The sequence below is a fragment of the Triticum dicoccoides genome, chromosome 6A (genome assembly GCF_002162155.2).
Source record: "Triticum dicoccoides isolate Atlit2015 ecotype Zavitan chromosome 6A, WEW_v2.0, whole genome shotgun sequence".
NCBI classification, from domain to species: domain Eukaryota; kingdom Viridiplantae; phylum Streptophyta; class Magnoliopsida; order Poales; family Poaceae; genus Triticum; species Triticum dicoccoides.
The window spans coordinates 52741618-52765245 of record NC_041390.1 but is presented as its reverse complement, the minus strand read 5'-3'; the positions used below and the strand labels follow the sequence as shown (position 1 = coordinate 52765245).

The 23628-nt window shown below is 42.6% G+C and overlaps 1 protein-coding gene, 1 long non-coding RNA gene and 1 pseudogene across 4 annotated transcripts; 2 read left to right on the top strand and 1 right to left on the bottom strand.

The window, feature by feature from the left end:
* The first annotated feature begins 3111 nt into the window (after window positions 1–3111).
* On the top strand, window positions 3112–6825 carry LOC119314745. Of its 3 annotated transcripts, XR_005152440.1 has the most exons (5): window positions 3112–3461; window positions 3598–3657; window positions 4250–4356; window positions 4450–4657; window positions 5155–6825. It is a non-coding gene; the product is annotated as an uncharacterized LOC119314745 (long non-coding RNA). The 3 variants fall into 3 exon arrangements; XR_005152441.1 differs by lacking the exon at window positions 3598–3657; XR_005152439.1 differs by having other exon boundaries at window positions 3598–4356.
* An 838-nt stretch (window positions 6826–7663) lies between these two features.
* Window positions 7664–7948, bottom strand: LOC119318964 (annotated as a pseudogene).
* Window positions 7949–15437: 7489 nt separating this feature from the next.
* LOC119314865 (scopoletin glucosyltransferase-like) lies at window positions 15438–17380 on the top strand. The gene has a single exon (XM_037589550.1). The coding sequence runs from the start codon at window positions 15551–15553 to the stop codon at window positions 17096–17098; it is 1548 nt and encodes a 515-aa protein (XP_037445447.1). The 5' UTR covers window positions 15438–15550; the 3' UTR covers window positions 17099–17380.
* The last annotated feature ends 6248 nt before the right edge of the window (window positions 17381–23628 follow it).

Here is a 23628-nt window from a genome sequence, read left to right as displayed (position 1 = left end):
TGCAGCAAAGTAGCGTAAGTATTCCCCTTAGTTTTTGAGAACCAAGGTATCAATCCAGTAGGAGGCTACGCGCGAGTCCCTCGTACCTGCACAAAACAAATAAATCCTCGCAACCAACGCAAATAGGGGTTGTCAATCCCTATAAGGCCACTTACGAGAGTGAGATCTGATAGATATGATAAGATAATATTTTTGGTATTTTTATGATAAAGATGCAAAGTAAAATAAAGGTAAAGTAAATAGCAAAGGAAATAACTAGGTAGTAGGAGATTAATATGATGAAGATAGACCCGGGGGCCATAGGTTTCACTAGTGGCTTCTCTCGAGAGCATAAGTATTCTACGGTGGGTGAACAAATTACTGTTGAGCAATTGACAGAATTGAGCATAGTTATGAGAATATCTAGGTATGATCATGTATATAGGCATCACGTCCGAGACAAGTAGACTGACTCCTGCCTGCATCTACTACTATTACTCCACTCATCGACCGCTATCCAGCACGCATCTAGAGTATTAAGTTAAAAACAGAGTAACGACTTGAGCAAGATGACATGATGTAGAGGGATAGACTCATGCAATATGAAGAAAACCCCATCTTGTTATCCTCGATGGCAACAATACAATACGTGCCTTGCTGCCCCTACTGTCACTGGAAAAGGACACCGCAAGATTGAACCCAAAGCTAAGCACTTCTCCCATTGCAAGAAAGATCAATCTAGTAGGCCAAACCAAACTGATAATTCGAAGAGACTTGCAAAGATAACCAATCATACATAAAAGAATTCAGAGAAGATTCAAATATTGTTCATAGATAGACTTGATCATAAACCCACAATTCATCGGTCTTAACAAACACACCGCAAAAAGAAGATTACTTCGAATAGTTCTCCACAAGAGAGGGAGAGAACATTGTATTGAGATCCAAAAAGAGAGAAGAAGCCATCTAGCTACTAACTATGGACCCGTAGATCTGAGGTAAACTACTCACACATCATCGGAGAGGCTATGGTGTTGATGTAGAAGCCCTCCGTGATCGATGCCCCCTCCGACAGAGCTCCAGAACAGGCCCCAAGATGGGATCTCGTGGATACAGAAAGTTGCGGCGGTGGAATTAGGTTTTTGACTCCATATCTGATTGTTTGGGGGTACGTAGGTATATATAGGAGGAAGGAGTATGTCGGTGGAGCAACATGGGGCCCACGAGGGTGGAGGGCGCGCTTGGTGGGGGTGGGCGCGCTCCCTACCTCGTGGCCTCCTCTTTTCTTTCTTGACGTAGGGTCCAAGTCTTCCGGGTCTTGTTCGTTGAGAAAATCACGTTCCCGAAGGTTTCATTCCATTTGGACTCCGTTTGATATTCCTTTTCTTCGAAACCCTAAAACAGGCAAAAAACAACAATTCTGGGCCGGGCCTCCGGTTAATAGGTTAGTCCCGAAAATGATATAAAAGTGGATAATAAAGCCCAATAATGTCCAAAACAGTAGATAATATAGCATGGAGCAATCAAAAATTATAGATACGTTGGAGACGTATCACTTCTCATAGTTGGGTGTGTCCGACTCGGACCTTATCTCGACTCGGATCCGACTACGTTGAATCCGACCAGATCCTTTCAAGTCCATATTATCCGGTTAGCATCCAATGCTCCATGGCTAGTGAGACCAAGCCATCGACCGTGTCAGATGCTAGTCTAGTTGGCTGCGCGTCCACACAGCCCTTTCGACTAGGGACCTTTTAGGACAGTCATCATACAATGCATAGTCCCACAAACAAGTCACGTACTTGCTGATACACATCATTGATAATGTCCAAGGACTATCTTTATTCATAAATACATAGAAAATATCATCATACATGATTGCCTCTAGGGCATATCTCCAACACTTTCATCTCTCATTGCTAGATTAGCTCGTTCAATGCTCTATAAGTATAATGATTTATGGGTTTTAGTTTGAGAGTAATTATGTGGGAGTTTATTTGATTTATATGCAGTTTGAGCTCAAATTAACTTCTTAGTTCGCATATGTGTAGGTGTGGTTTAAAGATGACGGAATGAGCTCAAATTAACTTCTTAGTTTGCATATTTTATTTATATGCAATTTGAGCTCAAATTTATGTGAGAGTTTATCATATTGATCTCCTTCTTTAAAGATGACGGAGATGAGGGATAAGCTCCTACCAAAGGACCACATACGAGTACTTCAAGAGAAAATTGCAGGATTTTTGCTTGACCATGTCATAGCTCCCGACGGAGAATATCATTTCACCTAATGCCTGCATGTAATGATCTGCAAATTGTAGAAGAAATTGTGTGTGTGTGTCTATATATATATATATATATGTGTGTGTGTGTGTGTGTGCGTGTGGTCGTACGAAAAATTCTATTATATATGCATAACATGTACAGTATATAGTAGTGTAAAATATGTTTGAAATGAAAAAGAATTAAATGGAAAACACAAAATGAAAAAAAAAAAACAATAAACCCTAAACCCCTAAAATTTTAGTCCCGGCTAGTGTCACAAACCGGGACTAAAGGTCCCCAGCGGCGCTCACTGTCGGCCACGTGGAAGGGATTTAGTCCCGGGTCGTGGTCAACCGGGACTAAAGGGTGGGGTCCCGATTTATTTGTTCCGGTTGGTGAACCAGGATTAAAGAGCCTTCCCAGCCGGGACTAAAGGCCGGTTCTCCACTAGTGGTTGTTGTACATTTTACAAACTAGATGATACCCCGCGCATTGCCGTGGAGATCTCTTTCAATATTTTTTGATGAAATTTAAAATAGATATGATACATTGTTGTGAATATATGCAGAATATAAGTAGTATTTCCCATGCGTGTTGGGAGAAATAAAATTAGTGTTTTTGATGAGGTGGCATGTATGGAGAATTGAGATGTATGCATGTTGAGAGAGAATGATGATGTGGCATGTGTGCATGTTGAGAGTATTGGGATAATACAACACTTTAACAGTCGCTGCAAGGGCGCATGCTCGCTATGTCCACGTCGGCAGCAAGAGACAATTGATGCACTGTGCAGTTGGATGTGTATTGGCCAGGAAAAAGCAAAGGATGGCCCACCGCTTCTCGTTTCAGAGAGGGAGTCGCCTCGAGCCCCACTCTCCCACGCAACCTCCCCTTTCCTCGTTTTCCCTTCCCAGGGTGGGCGGCTAGGGTTGCCACCGCCGCCCCCGTCCCCGCCCCATCGGCACATCCCGGTTCCTCCGACGCCGACCACTGGAGAAAGCGCCTTACTCAGATCCGCTTCTCCCCCTCGTCTTCGTGTTCCACCCGCCCAGTATGGTTGTAGAGGAGGGGCGAGGAAGGGGATGGCGTGGCCGTCGGCCGGAGGCAGAGCAGGGTGCTGCCAGCGGGAGAGGCACCCCTCCCTGCTTCTTGGCGAGCGTTGGCACTTCTTCCAGGCCCGCTACTTCGTCGGGGAGGACGAGATCAACCTGCTCCAGGTATGTGGTCGATGCAAACACACAAATCCCACCCTTTCAGATTTCTCTGGTTTGCTTCAGATTTATTGTATACGTTATGTTTTGTTTTCATCTCATGCGGTGATTCTTTGATGGGTTCAACCTTCGAATTTGATAGGCCCAAAGAAGAAGAGCACGGAGAACATCCTCTCCTTTACATCTACAATCGAATTTATAGGTGATCGATCCATGGAGTTCAAGTATTTGTCAAATTTCTTGCAAGGCTGATAGTTTTATTTATATGCCTCATATGCAAGCTCCTAACCCACTGTAGAAGTTGTCCGTTGTGGAAAAAAAAAGAACAGTTTTGCTAAAGCACATCTAGATGTGCAATAAGTATTGCACATCTAAGTCCTATGTCATTGATCTTATGTTGAGATTCGTGTGGATATTTTCTTTTCTTTTTTCTTTTCCTTTTTATGCTTGATTCACTCACTTAGATGTGCAATAATTAGAGCACATCTAGATGTGCCCTAGACACATCCAAAAAAGAATCCCAATTTTCCTATATGAAAAAATGCTCTTGTGCGGCATATGGTCATTCGCTATCTGATGGTTGCAACTTAAGGCATGCTAAAAACTCGCAGGATGGAGTTGAAACTCTTCATCTTTGTGTAGCAGCAGCAGAATTACAAGTAAGAAACATATTGCATGATAAAGCACTAATGCCGCTGGGGAGACAGTATGTGAAGATTGGGTTACTGCAAGAAGACAAAACGCATCACTGATAGTTTACTAAATCAAGTGCCATGCTCTGTTTTTTTTTGCAGGTCACAAAATGGCAAAATGCTTTGAATAGCGTATGTACTTCCGTCAGTTGCATTCCATGTCTTTTATCTCATCTATTTTATTTGGATTAGGAGATGGAAATTTAAAGGTAACCATTCTGCATTGGAAATAATTTGTAGTTAAAAAAGCATGCCATGGCTTAATCTGATAAACACATGATAAGTCCCCTTTTGTGAGCCAGGGAAAGGAAAGCAGCGGCATCCCGTGTACTTACGTTCAGATTTATGGGCAGAGAGACAGTAACTTGTAAGGTAGGGCTATGAGTGATGGGAGAGCACTTGTTGTCAGGGCTGGCTACGGCGGCAACAAGATAACATTCACGGTAGTGATGTGCTACCTCACGGCGGCCTCCGACGGGCTCGTTCTTGGATACGACGTCAGAATCACAGGTTAGTTGTGCCATACGCTGAGTATGCGCCTTGATCATATGATCCTGTTGGACGCTTCCTTCCTAGCATTTATCAGTCTCCTGCCTTACGGTGTCTTCCCTGTCTCTTCTCTTTTGTTTTGCCTAGACTGGGTGGCGATTTATTTTTCTGCTAACTCTTTTATTAAGAAATGATTTCTGTAAGTTTGAGTTTAATAAATAACATGGTTTCTGAAAGCCAATTTGGTCAAATGTTGCCTACGAAGAACTAAAAGATATTCATCCAGGCCCAACGAGTTCTGACTTATGAACTAGGAGTAGCTTACAAAGTTCTGTTGCATAAGCATTTAAAATTAGGCAGAGACGTTTCTTTTTGTCAATTGGTGACATGTCCCTTATTAGTTTGCTAGCTTTGACTATTTGTTAGGCAACACACTAATTTCAGAAGAACTATGCTGATCTCCCCATGTTTATTTGGTGGTGTTAGTGTGTTTGATGTTATGATCTTTGTACTGACAGGTTCTTTGTACCACGGACTTTGACCCTATTTCTGAGATCAGGTAACTGGATACTTGACACATAGTTGAGACAATTGCATTTCAATAACTGAAACTATTTTTGCCCTATACTTATATTTTATTAGCCTTTGTGCAACCATCCAACAAAAGAAAGAGCAGCTATATAGTTTCCTTGGATTGCACGATAATAACATTTCTTGCTTAGGAATAACATGAACATTCACTCTCATGAAGTACCAACATCGCTATTTTTTAGTGACCCGGAGTTTAGTTCGGCATCATTATGAGAGTCCTCTGGACAAAGTTAGGCTTAGACCTGGAATTGCTTCATGTGAGTTTCTCTGAACTGTACTAGCCCAGAATGCTAACATACACAGGTATTGCCCAGGGTTTAATATTAACTTGGAACTTTGTTCAGTCTTATGAAAGCTTTACTGAATCCTATTAACATGTATTTACTTAAGGATAGTGCAGGATCAGCACGGGCCACTGAGGAACACGTGAGTTTTCATCCATTGTCAAATACCACTGAAGTTGTGTATATATGTAGGGTTAGTCACATGTCATCAGTGCTTTGTTTGGTCTCTCATCCACTAAATGTTGTTTACTTTGCTATTACTACTACAAAGTCATAGTTCAGTTACTCATTTTTAATCACATGTCCATCACAAACTCCTGAATCTGACAGTAAGGTTTTAATCCACACATAAGGACATGTATTCTATGTATTAGTTGCCACATCAATATTTGCGTTTATGCTCAAAATATACCCCGTGGTATACTTAGAACTGTTGCCCTACAAGCTAACTTGCATCATGTATGTATCTTCTATTAGGTATCGTAGTAAAGACAGTTCGAAATACATTCCCTGGGATGGTCCATGATACTCTGGTAGCTCTTTAGGTATCCTATATCTTTTATTTGTGCATCATTCACCTTTGGTAAATCCAGTGCGTTGACCACTAGCGACCACTTTCTTTTCTGTGTATTGGTGCAGTTGTTGCATATTCTACCATCATCATTTCCCTTTCCTCTTGCTTGCTCCTCATTTATTTCCTTGAGCAAGTGGATGGCTATTTATGTAGGTACATGTTTTCTTATGGCTCTCATTGTTTGTATGGCCTTCCCAGGAGATGTAGGCCTTCATTTTTGCAGTTTCAGGTATTAACGTTGTTGAATATCATCCTCAACAACTCCTTGCCACGGCCACTAGCTGTAAGACACCGTTCCCTACATAATTAGTTTCTTTCTTGTTCCTTGAGTTCTTACTTGCTGCTGTAGTTGATTGGATTGGGAGATATTTGTGTTTTATCAAATTCATATGGGATTCTTTTAAGTTCGAGAAAAAATGATCGAAGAGAACGAGGAAGGCCCCGATCAGCCGACGGACGTGGCGGCTGCTGCGGCTGTTGATGCTCTGGGCATGTACAGCACAGCCGCGTCGGCCTTGGCGGCAGGCGCATCACAAAGTTCTATGTGTAAATGAACTGCGGCGACAATTCTGGAGCTGCAATTCACCGACATGATGAAGAGTATCATCTTATAGATATAGTGTTAAGATTGCTTATTTATTTGATGTATTTGGTTAGTTTTTTATGAAGAAGAGCATCGTATGTAATGCATCAGTTGTACATGCATGCATTTTATCAATCAGAGCTCAAATTCACTGAAAGGGCGCCACCCTACCTGGCACCGCAGAAACTTCCTCTCAGGCGGCAGGTGGCGCCACACGTTGGCGATGTCATTGTCTTTTCTCCTAAGGATGATCCATCGACAGATTGCACTACTTTCATGCTGATGTGCATTAACTTCATGCAATAGCATTGTGCAGTACACCCAGGAAAGTGAAAGGGACGCACCCAACCTGGCACCGCCGAAATTCCTCTCAGGCAGCGCGCCACGGGCGCGCCCCAACCACTAGTGTTGATAAGTTACTTAGGTATACTAGATGACGCCTCTTACGTTGTTGCGGGAATATTTCGCAACATAATCCGATGAAGTGGCATGCTTGCTTGTTAAGAGACATATGATAGTAGGGGTGGGCCTTTTCTCATGCATGTTGTGAGATGATGTTGTATGCTTGCATGTTGAGAGTACTAGTTAGTAGGAGGTAACTTTTTTAATCAAATATATGTAGCATAATAGAATAAAAATTCTTATGTATATTTGCATGTTGAGATGGATCTTTTTTCATGCAAGTCATAATGAAGTGGTATGCTTGCATGTTGAGAGACATGATAATTGGGGTGGGCATTTTTCTCATGCATGTCGTGTGATGATATGGCATGCTTGCATGTTGAGATAAATAGTTAGTGGGAGTTAGTTATTTAGATATAGAAGATAAGATTCCTTACTTACAATTTGATAAACTTGTAAATGATTATTTCTCTTCATAGAATTTACAGAACAATCACCTTCTATTGATTGAAATAAGCATAAACCGAGCCAGTGCAATCTGAGTACAGGTAACGTATCCATGCATGAGGGCCACAGCGCTATGGCATTATTATTCAGTTGCCGATCGACCGGAATGCACGCATATGCGTGGCCGCCGTCCGGCCGGCAGGCTAGCCGACCATGGGGATGTTGGCGACAAGTGCTTCGGGCTGTTGCGAGTCGTAGAAGACGCGGACGCGCTTGCTGTTGAACCCAATGGGCACCGGAGTTTGGTCCGGAAGCACCACCACGGTGACGTCCGGCCTGTCCCGGCGGATCTTGCTCACCGCCGGCGTCGCCGGGACGCCCAACAGCTCCGGCCACTCCACCTTTTCGGGACCATTGTTACCTCCGCTCATCTCGATCTGTTTAATTATTACTGATGTGTGCACGTCTGCCAGATGTATACACTCACATTGACTCTTTACTCATACCTGTATTTATGGATTGCAAGCAACGAATGCCGTCATTACTAGAGCGTTGGCTTTGCCGGACGCCCTTGCCTTGTTTGGTCAGTTGAACTTTTGCTTGTTTCCTTGATGCATTCGTAGCTAGATTTGAACTTTTGCCTGTTTGGTCAATAAGACTTGAGTAAAGGTATGGCTTTTATTGTTTTGTTTTTTTCCGTTTTCGTGTATCACACCTGTTATCTTGGTACTGTCCGTCATAATATACTGCCACATTGGATTTCAGTCTAGTGGTTGCATTGGTTTTCACTTTCAGTGAGATGCTGTTGAAATTCGCTGAATTTCAATAATTTTTGTTGATACCAAAGTATTACCTTTTGATCAAAATATTTCAGTCATTACAGTTGTATAGTTATCAAAAAATTATATAGCAGGCTATGCCAGAAGTTAAGCCACATTTAGCGTTGAACTATAAAAAAAACTGTACAATCAAGCATAGCAGCATGCAACCATAACAAAGGCATACCAGCAAAGCATCTAGCTATAACAAAGAAACGCTTGGCATAGCTTTGGTGTGACGCTAAAGTGAGGCCCAAGTTTAGCGCTAAGATCACGCTATTGTCTGCTATTAGCGACAAAATTCATTTAGCAGAAACACACACAACTTTAGCGTTATGCCACTCCAAACGCTATAGCAACATTATAGTATGCTATTTAAAATTTTGATATTTATAGTTCAAAGTAAGTTCAGTAGATACCGAAAATATTTTGAAGTATTTGTTTGAACATTGAACTTTTAAATATTTCAAAACATTAAAATAAACTTTAATGTCCAAATAAATTTATGAATTACATAGAACATTATAAATGGAAAATGTTTGGTTAAATTATTATTTTTTGAATTTAAACCAAAATTCCAAAATATTTTGAGAGGTGTGGAAGGGAGAAATCTGTGATCGATAGTGCCGACCACTGTGTAGGTGATACTCGTAGACGTTGCATTCCTTCTTGAGGTTACGTCATGGTCTCCCTTTCTCTCTCCCTCTTTCGCTCCCTCCCTCCATCCTTACCCCCTTCCTCCCTCTTGTCTCCCAGGTGAAAATCCCTAATCCACTTTGATTGGACGACAACAACGTTTATTGTGTCATGTCTTCTTCTAGGCATCGTCTTGGGAACAAAGGGGGTCAAGGGTGTGCTGGTTGTGGGTATGGTTTGCGAGCGCTTGGTGGTGCTGCGATCTGAGTAGTGCCTCTAACGTTGACGGTGGTGAGTTTGGTTCCTCTCGTAGATCTTTTGAGGGCCCTCGTACTCCCGTGCGTCCCAGGAGGTTTACATTCGGTTTCCATGAGCCTGGATGGCAAAGGATAGGCCCCCCTCCTCACTGGCAAGTTGAGTTGTGGCAGCAACGAGAGCCTCGTGCTTCTTTGCACGGATGCCAACGGAGTGGCTATCTCTATGCCCGATGTAATTGCTCGACAATGTGTTTCCTTGTCTTTAGTGAGTAGCAACAAAGTTGGTCCCAAGGTGATTGTGGCTCAATAAGGTAGCGGTTCACGTCGCCTTGTCTTGGGCCCTGTAATCCGTGCCCATCCAAGTTTTAGGGTGAGTGATTCCATAGGCAGATGGTGCAGCATCCTGCGATCCCGGTCGAGGAGGCAGGTGCTTCGTTCAGCGATTGTACATGATGGTTCTTATGGTTTTGACTCCCTTGTGCAGGTGACGGTCTGCCTTATATCGTCGGCTAGTCTCCTTGAATCGGCTCCTTGTCTACTCTTTGGAACCCCAACACGGCAGAGAGCTTCGATGATTTCAAGGTATGATATGTTTTGATTATCATTGAAGTTTGCTTGTTTTCATGTTGCTATGTAAGCTATTTATCAACATATATATATATATATATATATATATATATCATGTTTCGATGTACTCCTGCACATAAGTGAAATGCATAAAACCACCACAATTGTGTCGTCATTACAGGAAAGCCACCAATTTTGGTTCCCAGTGTAAAATGCACCAAAAGCAACGTTAATCATTGACAAAATGCATTAAACATTACTTGACCCCGAATTTGATGGGTTAACGGCCATTTAGATTGAACATGGGGCCCACTCGCCAGTCTTCTTCCTCCCCCACCACAGCATTCCCACTCTCTTTCCTTCTTATCTATTCCCAAGCCACCTCCTCAACCAAGCCACACGATCGCTCGACCGGGGCGCTACCACTGGCGAGCCGCCGCCAAGCCACTGCCTTCACCATCGCACCATCACAGCCTTTCCCATGCCCACCCACCACTGTTGCAGCTTTGGTCTACCCACCAACCCACCTCTTCATCACCCACCCACAGACAGACTTCAATCCCGCACCCTCCTCCAGCTTCTTCGGCGGTGCCGCCCGAACCCACCATGCCATCACCTTCCTCTGATGACTCCAACCCATCCACTACCCCACCAGCACGCCCAACCTCCGCCCCGCATCATCTCGCCCCTAACCCGAGCGGCTCGGACCTCCCTACCACCCACCTGGCACCTCCTCCTCCCGCTCAAACACAACACCACTTTGTGCCTCCTTCCTTCAGTGTTGGCACTGCTCCCCATGCCCCTCACCCGTGCAGCCATTAGTTGCCTGGATCCGTCCCTCACGGGAACCTAATCATCGATCAGGCCCTCGCCCATGTCGGATCCTGCTGCCGTGGCCCTTTGCGCAGCCAACAGACTCGCTGAGGCACGGTATTAGGTCGACCGGTACCCCAATCAAGCGCCTCTGTGAACTCCTCGTTTCACATCCTTCCTTCCCCCGACGACGCAGCTCTACGAATCATAGTATACGAAGCACGACCATGGCATCCTCTCCCTCCACAGTTCGCCGGTGACGATGGTGCCTTCCGAAGAAGCCTCATGGTCTGCGGGTGTGTGATCCAGTAATGCTACATCGATGGATGCTTACATGCATTTTATGTTATTAGTTTGAGTTGGCAAATTGTGATTGGATAAGGGGGACGAAGAGGCCGCACCTACCTGAAATTCAAAGTGGGTGAAGAGAATTAGAGGGAAGGGCCGTTCCGCTGGTGCACGGATGCAATTTTGCCAGTTGGTGTGCGGTACCCATATCGATTAATTTTAATGTTCGTTAGTCGGCGCTGTCTATCCCTTTGCCATGTCAGCCCTTCCCCATGTCGAATAGGAGGTCAAGCGGCATTTAGTGCATTTTGTCAATTGTGTTCGGTGCATTTTGCGACGGGAACCAAAAGCGAACGTTTTTCTTGTTAATAATGACAAAATTATGGTGGTTTTATGCATTTCACACCTTGTACATGATTGATGATTTTATTATTTTAAAGTCAGGCTTGTCTCGATCCTTCATTCTAGAAAACCAAAGTCACCATCTTAAAGGAAAAAAAAAACAATGTGAACGAAGTAAAAAAAAAAGAATCAGATAACTTGCTTACAAACTGCTCTTATTAATTATTCCCAAGATAGATCACATACATGACTCTATCAAACGGTGTAACCGAGCAAATGATAAAACGTGAGTTACACACTTCCAAGCAAGCGTGCATGCATACATGCAAGCTGAAATCATACGTGGCTAGCTAGCCGATGACAGGGGTCTTGGTGACGGCGCCGAGAGCGTCGATGAAGACGCGGACACGCCCAGGGTTGGCTCCGGGGAGCAGATTGGTGCCCGGCGGGAGCACCTCCACGGAGAGGTCGGGCCTGTCCGTCATGATCTTCATCACCGCCGGCGTGGCCGGCATGCCCACCACCTCCGGCCACGACGTCTTGCGGTGACTAGGTGGCGCCATTTTTTCCGAAAGCTTAATTTGTATCAGCCACTTGCGGATGTCGAAGCTCCGGAAGCAATTTGCAAAGACTGTATGTGGCCTCGCCTCCACTTTGAACATGTGTTTATATACTACGGTGTAGTAGTACTAGGTCTTGAAGAACGTTGGTTTTGCCGCACCCTTGTTTGGCGCGTGCGTTCTTGCTTGCTGGGCAAACAGCAAGGAAATTAACTATTTCATTTTTATGATTGGGAAACAGTCAAATCATCACAGGAGTGATCACTGGAGACACTTTCCTCCAAAGTAATAAGACTATTTTTTTTGGGACGGAGGGAGTACATGTTTGGCCAATTGGCCTTATACATGGCCATAAGTCGGGCCCAGCCGGCCGGAAGCTCGGCCCCGTAGCTGAAAAGCCAGGCCCGGCCCAACCTTCGGGCCTAGATTTCAGGCCTGGAGGCCCATCAGTGTAAAAGCTCATCGTGCCTCAGGCCGGGCCTCTTACTTAAAACACACATATGCAATTCCCAAGCCGGCCCGCCCTAGCCTTTGGGCTCAAAATTTAGGCCCAGGACCGGCTCGTGGGCAAGACCGGGTTAGGTCGGGTCGCCGTATTTCGGGCCGGGTCAGGTCGGGCCAGGTTTCCCATGGCAGGTATAATTAGCCTCCTCTTTCTTTCAATAGGTTTAAATTTAAATCGCTTCTATATTAAGTTGTCGCCACCATAAATTATTGATTTCTTTCTCGCTGGAACTTATGAGCAGCAGCGCTAGCTAGTTCCTGACTATGAGAGACATAAGTCTCGCTTACTGCGAGATGTATGCCCATCCCGCCTCTTGGTGCTTCCGCTAGTGGGTTGGCCCAATAAATATGTGTTCCTGCCGTTTTACTGTGTGTTTTCTCTATCGATTTCCCTTCGGGTTTACTTTCTTGATTTACCAAATCCATGTTGCCTTTTAAAAATACATATTCAATTTTATGCATACATGTTGATCCAAATACGCGTTAAACATTTTTCAAATACACGCCGAACATTTTTTTGAATACATGTCGTCATTTGTAAAATGTATATTGAACAATTTTTTTCCATACATAGTGTACATTTTCAGACACGTGTTTGAACATTTAAAAAATGCCATTAACATCTTCTTAAAACATGCAAAATTTTGCAAAGTGTTAGAACATTTTTCTAAATGACATGAACATCTGTTTGTAAGTTACAAACATGTTTCTAAAATTGTGAGAACAATTATTTACATTTCATGAACATTTTTCTTAAATTTTATGAAATGTATTTTTAAAATGGGAACTTTTTAAAATTTCATGGACATTTTTGTTAATGCTTTAAACATTGTTTTAGAAATTACATGAAGATATTTTTGTATTTTCATTAAACTTTTGAAAATATTTCAATCAAAAAAATTTAAACATGTTTACATTTTTAAATGTCACAAAAAAATTAACTGTATAAATAATTTTTAGAATTGCACAATCAATTTTTCACATTTCCTGAAAATTGATCTAATGTATGGTCAAATTTTCAAATATTTAAGTAACTATATATATATATATATATTTGAAATATGAAAAAAAGGAACACAAGTAATGTATGTAATATTGACAACACTGTCCACTTCATGGTCTCGGCGAGGCGACTAGTCTGTCTCACAATTGGGGAGATACAAACCCCGTCGTGCCCGGGTGCGTCTAGGTGAATCCTATTTGCCGCTTGCACCGCCAAATACACTGTAATTCATACATGGCACATACTCCCCTTGATTGATACCTTAACAGGCCGGCCCATCTAGCGTATCATACCCATCGGAAGATCTCCCCAATTTTGGGAAGCTTCTGCACCTGGTTTTGGAGCTTCCACCCCATTCTTTTTTCTTTTTCCCTTTTCTGTTTTTTTTACCTAGTTTTGTTTTGAATTTTTATATTTTACTTTTTACTCTTTATTTCCTTTCCATCTTATTTGTTTAAAACATGAACTTTTTACATAGGCCAAAACATTTGTAAACTAAAATGGCCATGGTTCTTTAAGCCAAATTAGCATGGTACCTGAAAAGTACTTTTGCCAAGGTCCAAAAGATTACGAAAAAATATATATATTTAGATCATGGCAAATGTTCATAAAAAGGGTACATGTATTGGACGAAATGTATCATGTCAAAGTGCGCTACATATTATCAATGCAAAATGTTGTATTGCATAGGTTGGATGAAAAACCAAGGTATTGGCCCAATAGAGAATTTGCCAAAGTACATAAAAGTAAATTTGCCATGGTCCATAAACTTAATTTGCCTTGGTGCATAAAATGAAAAAATTATGCAATTTGCAATGTGTAGGAAATGATTTTTTGTTAAAAACATTCCAAACACATGTAAATTGTGCAATTTTTTTTTCTCAAAACAAGGAAAGAATTATGGATTTTTCAAGGCGCAGAAGATAAATTTGGCACATGTTCACTAGTTTTCATGCTATCTACAAAAAAATGGCATGGTATCCACAACAAAAATGTGTTGGTAGTACAATTTTTTTGCCAGGGTCCAATTTAAAAGTAGAATGCTTACAATTTTAGGATTTATTCCTGGAGGCTAGCACCATGTCTTGTGTTCTTGTAGCAGCCAGGAGTGCCCAGAATGCCTCGCAGGAGAGTCCGGGCAGCCTTCTCTCTCTCTCTCTCTCTCTCTCTCTCTTTCTCTCTCTCTCTCTCTCTCTCTCTACTGTTTGTTTTCTCTCGAGCCCAAACGAGGCCACTGTTCCTCTTCCCCAACGTCACAAAAACCAGGCTATGATCCAGAAATACAACTCGCTCCATAGAGAAGAATCAATAGGTCCAGTCTCACCGATGTAGACTCGCCCGAGCTCTTCGTGTCGGAGTTCTGCAGCTGCATTCTCTTCTCTCTCTCTCTTTGCACTCACATAAGCAGATTGCCATGGCCAGCATCTGGTTCACGAGTCCTCTTCACGTCAGAAGCACGCGGTACTTGTCTCATGGTGGTGCGCATCCGTTTCGGCAGAGGTGGAGCCGCAGCTCGCCGATATGCCTCGGTGCCATGGCCGCACCGCCTCACGGTCTATGTACTGACTTGTCAGTTCTTTTATGCATTTAATGCTAACAAACAGGCACATTGTGCTTCTACGATGGTGCGGTGTATTGAACAACATCTATTCGTTTCATTCAATTATGCACTGATTCCTATACAACAAAGCAGCGGTGAGATTTCAATGAGTGTGGTCGCCGAGTGCTCTTAGTTCACGTCCCATGCATATGACACTAGTCTAAGTTACTATCTTCATAGTGTAAAGTAACATAATATTAGTGCCATAGATGGATTCATTTATTAGATTGTAGACTCGTCCTTTCTCGGAAAACGCTATGTTACAGTAACATATTATGTTACTCTAAACATCTCTCTCCTCATTAACAACATGTTACATAAGCAAAAATTTCTTAAAATGCGCTATGGTACTAACTAAGTTACTCCCACTGAGACTATCCTAATCCAGCGGTTCAGAGAATGTTCACCAGCAACTCTGAAAATCACACAGCCCATTCATTTCGACCTTTTAAATGCACTGTCCCTCCTTAATAACAACTCCAATAATACCATGTGAGACGCGCGTGGCCAGCAGTGTTGCTCGATCGATCTGCTTCAACTCTTCTCCAGTCTCCCTCCTCAGCTCCTCCAGTCTAGCTAGCAGTACCAAATGTAGTACGACCACCCAAAAAGAATATTAGAACTCCATCGACAGAGCACGCATCCATGGCTACCAGGGATGAGCAGCGGCAGCACCCCCTACCCCTGCACATCCTCTTCCTCCCGTTCTTCGCCCCCGGGCACCTCATTCCGGTCGTCGACATGGCCGCGATATTCTCCGCTCGCGGCGCGAGGTGCACCATCCTCACCACGCCCGTCAACGCCGACATCATCCGTCCGGCCGTCGACCGCGCCAACGACTCCAACTGCCACGGCACCGACTCCCCTTCCCCTGCAGTCGACGTCTCCGTCGTGCCTTTCCCCGACGTCGGGCTCCCGCCAGGCATGGAGAACCTCATGTCCCTTACTCCAGCCCACGGAGCCGAGTACCCGCTCAAGTTCATCCAGGCCGTGCAGCTGCTCCGCGAGCCCTTCGACCGGTTCATGGCTGCCAACCGCCCCGACGCCGTCGTGTCCGACAGCTTCTTCAGCTGGTCCGCGGACGCCGCCGCGGAGCACGGCGTCCCGCGTCTCGTGTTCCTCGGCAGCAGCGTGTTCGCCCGGTGCTGCAGCGAGACCATGCTGCGCAACAACCCGCTGGAGACGACCACCAACCCCGACGACGATCCTGATGACGACGCCCGGCTGGTCTCTCTGCCGGGGCTGCCGCACCGTGTCCAGCTGAGGCGGAGCCAGATGATGGATCCCAGAAAGCGCCCGGCGATGTGGGCATTCCACAAGGACAACGACGCCGCGGACCAGAGGAGCTTCGGCGAAGTGTTCAATAGCTTCCACGAGCTGGAGCCGGACTACGTCGAGCACTTCCGCACGACGCTCCGCCGTCGTGCGTGGCTCCTGGGGCCGGTCGCGCTCGCAAGCAAAGACATGGCTAAGAGAGGCCGGCCCGACAACACTAAGGCACACGTCACAGAGGGCTGCCTGCGGTGGATGGACGCAAAGCCGGCCGGCTCGGTGGCGTACGTCTCCTTCGGCACGTTCACTAGTTTCTCGCCGGCCGAGCTGCGGGAGCTCGCCCGCGGCCTGGACCTCTCCGGCAAGGACTTCGTGTGGGTCATCAGCTCCGGCACAGGCACCGACGGGTCAGAGTGGATGCCTGAGGGCTTCGCGGAGCTGATGGCACGCGGCGACCGTGGCTTCATCATCCGAGGCTGGGCGCCGCAGACGCTCATCCTCAACCACCCGGCCCTCGGCGGGTTCATGACGCACTGCGGCTGGAACTCGGCGCTGGAGGCCGTGAGCGCCGGCGTGCCGATGGTCACGTGGCCGCGGTACGCGGACCAGTTCTACAACGAGAAGCTCATCGTGGAGGTGCTCAAGGTGGGCGTCAGCATCGGCGCTAGGGACTACGCGTCGCCTCTAGAGGGCCATGAGGTGATCGGCGGCGAGGTGATCGCTGGATCCATCGGGAGGCTGATGGGGAGCGGCGAGGAGGGCGACGCCGTACGGAAGAAGGCCAAAGACCTCAGTGTGAAAGCAAGGAGCGCCATGGAGAAGGGCGGATCTTCGTACGGTGACGTTGGGAGGCTGATGGATGAGTTGATGGCTCGCCGGAGTCCCGGAGAAGACACCACCCCACTAATCTTACAGAAGTGAAGTTATTACAACATGAGGTGGCAATATCTGATCGGGTGGGTAACCCGAAATTTCTTTCTCTTGTTCGTTGCGTTGGTGATCTTCGTCACGACGTCTTGGCATGTTGTACGCCCTGCCATAAGTCTAGATGATGAAACGTCGTGCATCTTTTGCGTTGTACTTCAATGTCGTTTCTAGATGATGAAACGTCGTGCATCTTTTGCTTGTAGTACTTCAATATCTTTGGAGCAGGGTGCGGCGTTTCGATGTCCAGGCTCATCTGCACCTGTCCAGAAAAAAAATCACAAAAAAATCAAAAAAATTCCAATATCTTTTTGCATGATAGACAATTTATCACGTGAGGTTCGCTCAAAATTTTAGCTCATTTGGACTTCTGAGATTTCTCGGCGAAAAAGACAAATCGGGTCAGAACAATGCATGAATAGTAAACATTTTACAGACCTCGAATTTGTCTTTTTTGCCGAGAACTGCTCAGATGTTCAAATAATTTAAAAATTAAAGCATACCTCACTCATCAAATTATTTACCACACATATTTTTTATTTTTCTAATATTTATTTTAATTTTTTTCATAAGAGCGGGTGCAGCTGAGCGTGAGCTCAGAAGTGAATTACCGGAGAAGCAGCAGCTTTTGCCGGAAACACGTCGCGTCTCTCTCCCTCTCTTACATCTCTCACCAAAAATATAAAAACGGTAAACTCCTCGGGGACATAGCATATAGTACTGTCACGCTCGTATCAAGATATCGCCCATGTGATGTGATCCAGTATTTAACTTGTCTAGGGAACTCAATGCGGTGGACCATGATCCATGTACTACTATTTCCTTCATTTTTAAATATTTGTCTTTTTAAAGATTTTTAACAGTTGACTAATAAGTGAATCTACACTTTAAATATGTGTAGATACATTCATACGTGGTAGTTTATTTGAAATCTTTAAAAACACAAATATTTAGAAACTGGGGAAGTAGTTGTTTTGCAGCTAGTCATAGTGAGAGTAACATAAATAGTAACATACATGTCACACATGTAAAATAGATGATGTGTCATGTAATTAAAAATGAGAGAGACAAATAAAGTAACATAATATGTTACCATCACATAGCGCTTTTCAATGCAAAATGAGTACTACAAAATAATAAATGAAGATATGCATGGTACGTAGATGTAGCCCTACGTAGCCCTACGTAGATGTAGGATTTTCATTCTGAAAATCAAGTGGAAGATTAGTGGGGATTAGGAAAAAGAGATAATTTATGTAAGTCTCATACATAACAATCATAGTGAGAGTAACTTAGCTACTACCTCTGTCCTGATTTATTGGTCCCCTCGTATTTTGTGTCAAATTTTGACCATACATTTAACTAACAAGATGTTAAGGCATATCATAAAAAAAATATCATTGGATTCATATTTGAATCATAGTTTTAAATAGCCGGCTATAGCCCCGCCATAGCCCGCTATGGCTTTTTTAGAGGGTGTCGCTAAATGGTCTAATGTACAAAATAGCCCGCTATAGCAGAGTTGGAGGTCCGCCGCTATTTCGTATAACTCGCTATTTAGAACATTGATTTGAACATAGTCTCTAATGGTATAATCTTTGATGGCATGCATTGACACTTTCTTAGTTAAATATGCAGTCAAAATTTGGCACTAAATACGATGGGGACCAATAAACCAATACGGAGGTACTAGCAGTAACATAGCGCATTTCAAGACAAAATTGCTGATGTGTCATGTAGTTAATGAAGAGAGATGTTTTGAGTAACATAATATGTTACTGTAACATAACGCTTCCCGAGAAAAGATGAGTCTACAAGCTAAGAAATGAAGCCATCTATGACACTACTATTGTGTTATTTTGCACTAGGTAGTAACTTAGACTAGTGGCATATGCATGGCACTAGTATACGTTAGTCCCCACTATGATCAGCCTTACATTCTTAAGAAGTTGCTCACAATTCTCTCAGCATGCAAACTATCCACCTCAACGTCCCACTAAGCAATATATTTAAGTATTCTCTCCCAAAGCCATGCAAAATCCATCACATAAGCGAGTCATGCATTTACAATTGTTTTTGCATTAATCTATCCATGTAATGCTACCACATCATATATTCATTTTTCACATTTTTGTTTGAAATGACATTTTTAACTGTAATTTTTTAAAAAAATCTATTTTTAGATACTTTGTTTTATTGGTTTTCAAGCTTATACTTTCTTTTTATTAGACTTAGTTATTTTTTTCAACTACTTACACACTTTTTTAACCAAGTTACCGTAGCAATGCATGGAAAGATAGTCATCCTCACTACTCTCTTTCAGAGTTACATATTAAATCCAAGACATCTTTTGTTGCAAAACATTTCTTATTTTTATTTTCTGACTCTTTTTCTCCTTACCGTATGCCCTCTCTTTCAAATTGTTTATTACACTATCATCCCATTGCAACACGCGGGATATTGTCTAGTTTTTTTAGTTTAGACTGCCAGTTCACTAGTTGTCAAGCCAGCCAGGCCGTTGTAGGCCCCCTGGCCCAAAACAATCCACTTTGAACATAAGCTAGAAAACATTGGGAAATTGACAAAAAAAACAAGATACCATGAATTGTATAAATAGGAGACTTACTATGGTATAAACATAATAGGACAAAAATTGCCATAGTCCATGAACTGTTTGCCATCATCTTTCAAAGCAAAAAAATTTGCCATGGTCAAGTTTTTTTTTTGCAAATGGCCCAAAATAAAATCATGACAATTTGGATCTACATCAAGACATGTGGATTAAAATTTATAAGGTATTTTTACTATATACATAAAGACACACAAAAATGTGGATTAAAATTTGCCATCATGCACAACACAAAAAGTGTACCATATATTGTTAAATAATAATAGCCATGTTTCATAAAGTAAATTTAGCATGGTCCCATGAAAGCAAAATAATCCCATGAACGATGAAAGTAAAAAAATTCGATGGATGTAAGTCAATTTTCCATGGCACTAAAAGTAAAATTACCCTGGTCCATAAAGTAAATTTGTCATGGCAAAATAAAAAATGCCATGAGTGTTTAAAGTAAAATGTCATATATGTTAAAATAATTTTGCCATGTCAAATAAATTAAATTTGCCATGCCAGTAAAAAATTAAATTCTGCCATGATACGGAAAAATAAATTTGCCATTCTACTTGAATTAAACTTGCCATGGTCCATGAAATAAGTTTGTCATGTTAGAGAAAATAAAAATAATATACAAATCATTCTTTATTAAAATTGCCATGGCCCATGAAGTATTATTGCCATGACATGGAAAAACAGTTTGCCATGGTCCATGGTATTAAAAATAAAATTGACGTGGTGATGAAGTAAATTTGCCTACGTTACGCGTATGACCATTACAAATAAAAATCTAAAATTTGCCATAGTTTTTAACACACAAATGTTTTCAAAAATTGCCACGTAAATGAACTGGAAGAATACAAAAAACTTGCATGATGTAAAACTTGCCATGGCACCACTATACACCATGTTAATTCACATGGCAAAAATGCTAGGATGGGAGAATTTGCATAGAACTACAATAGCAACAATTAATCTAGTCATCATCAACCTGCAAGTCCAACAAACACATACACCATTTTGCATCATTGCGTTGGCCTCACTCTATGGGCCGATAGGTGAAACAATCTATAATATACGGGGCCATTTTTTAATTCATGATCATTTATTAAATTCAGGAAAAAATATAATTTATAATTTATAATTTAAGAGCATTTTTTAAATTAAGGAATATTTTTAATTCCATGATGATTTTTACAATTTATGAACATTTTTTTAATTTTGAATAATTTTTCAAATCGAGGAAGTTTCTAAATATATGAAAAAAAATAACAGGAGAACTTGTTGGAAAACTGAGAATATTTTTTGATCTTGTAACATTATTACAATCTGGGAACATTTAAAAAAATATTATTCATTTTTTAAAGTTTTGAGAAGATTTTTCTAAAATCTCCTAATATTTTTATAATTCCCAAAGATTTTTCGTATTCATGAAAATAAAATTAGATTCTATAAATTTTATCCTTTTTTGTAAAAGATGAACTAGAAAAACATATAGGAAAGGGAAATGAAAAAAGAACTAAAATAGGGAAAAGGAAAAGGAAATGAATGAATTGAAAAACAATAAGGTGACCCATGCCTCGCACTACGTCGGCCCAAAGCATGCGATGGGGGTGCGCGATTGGTTGTAGGGCGGTGCGGGCAAGGAGGGGGCACTTTTTGCTTTCTCCTATGCCTACTTTTTTTCAAACATTTCTGGTAGTTTTGGTAGATGAGGAGGGAATAGTTAGAGCGGATGTTCCTTTTAGAAGAGCAGGATCCAAATATAGTGTTGAACAAGTAGGCGTGACGGTGGAGTTCTATGGTGGCGAACTTAATGGAGTAAGTTATTCTGGTCCTGCTATTGTAAGAAAATATGTGAGGCGTTCACAATTAGGGGAAATTTTTGAATTAGACCGGGCTACTTTGAAATCTGATGGTGTTATCGTAGCAGTCGAGGAGCTTGGTTCACTATTGGTCATGCTACCGTTTCTTTGCTCTTCATTTTCACACATATTTGGTGTGGTGCTAGAACATTGTTTTGAGATGTTTTTGCTGGTATTAATCCATATTTGTATTAATCCATATTTGGATGCTCAAGTGGAATTTGGAATATTCCAAAAAGTGAGAAATCCAACTATAAGGAAACAGGCAGCCTGATGCGCACTGTTATGGTATCTTTTACCTCTCTTTTTTGGTTTGACATGGGAAACATCTCCCATCCTTTCTTTGAATATTTTTATTTCTTTATATGGGAAATTATACCAAATGACAAATGAATATGTGTGAAAGTTTTGGTGGGGCGGTAAGGATGGACAAAGGAAGCCAAGTTGGGTATCCTGGGAGTTGATGACATAGCCAAAAGGAATGTGTGGCCTGGGTATTAAGTATTTTTAGCCTTTTAATCTTGCTCTCTTGGCTAGGCGGGCTTGGCATATTTTGCAAAATCTTGAAACATTGAACTCGAGAATCTTGAAATATGTTTACTTCCCTTCTTCATCTATATTGCAGTAGTAGTGGGAATCCACCCATCTCAGATTTGGAGAGCTATATTGGAGGGAAGGGGTATACTTCAGTAGGGATTAATTAAACGGATTGGGAATTGAGAAACAACTCAGATGTGGAACTATAACTGGCTACCTAGACTTGAGATGATGAGACCTTATGGGTGTGTTGCTCCTAACCCACGTCAATTTGTTTCAAAGTTGATTGATGTCACATCTGCCACATGGAATAGAGCTTGGGTGGAGGACGCATTTATGCCAATAGATGTTCCAGTTGTACTGAGTGTACCTCTATGTACATGAAATATGAGTGATTGTTGGGCATGGGGCTTTGAGAAGAAAGGTGCATTCACAGTTCGGTCAACATATAAAATGATGATTGCAACCAAATTCGGAAGAAAAGCCTGGCTAAAAGATAGCGCTGGAATATCAAACATGGGATAGGAGGAAGCTTCTTGGAAATCTTTATGGAAAACAGACGTACTAGGAAAGATCAGAATGTTCTTGTGGAGATTACCCAAACATTCGTTGCCAAAAGAAGGTGTGCGCACTCACCGAAACAAGACAAGTACAAGCACTTGCGGTATATGTGGTATGGAGGATTCGTCTCACTCTTTAATTGAGTGCTCTATGTCTAGGTGAATTTGGTCGCAAGTTGATGATGAATTGGCACAATATATGATAGCAACCACCAAGACAAGTGTGAAATAGTAGTTGTTTGTAATGATGGAGTCACTATCGCATGAAGCATTTGTTCGGCTAGAAGTGACACTATGGGCAACGTGATGGGCGCGAAGAAAGGCGATACATGAAGGAGTATTTCAGAGCCCTTTATCGACGAACTTGTTTGTCTCAAGAAGGATTTTGGAGCTAGGAGATATATCCTGGAAAACTATAACTTAGCGACAACCCATGACAATGCATATGCAGGATCCTAGTGGCGGCTCCGCCAACTGGGTATGCAAAAACTCATGTGGACGCGGGATTGGCGAGATCTGGAGTGGGAGGTTCAGCTGCAACAATTTGTCGAGATTTTGTTGGTAATTATTTGGGTTCATTTGCATTGGTTATTCATGGAGTGAGAGATGTGGCGACCCTAGAAGCTATAGCATGTAGGTAAGCACTTTTATTGGCTGATGATCTTCTTCTCCATGATATTGTGATTGCCACCGACTCAAACAAGTTACAAATGACATACAGAAAGGAAGTAGTAGTCTGCATGGCCAGATTATTGCAGAGATCAAGTTAAGAGCATCATATTTTTATTGTGCTTTTGTTCTTGAGGGTCGAGCATCAAACTCCAAAGCCCATTCGCTTGCCAAGTTTTCTAGTTCGTTAGATCGGGGACGCCATGTGTGGCCAGGCCAACCCCACGATCCTACTTGTATCCCAAACACTAGTATCTTTGATTAATAAAGCTTTGGCAC

What these genes read in the sequence shown, in the direction of transcription:
- LOC119314865 (XM_037589550.1), top strand. Translation starts at nt 15,551, where the DNA reads ATGGCTACCAGGGATGAGCAGCGGCAGCACCCCCTACCCCTGCACATC.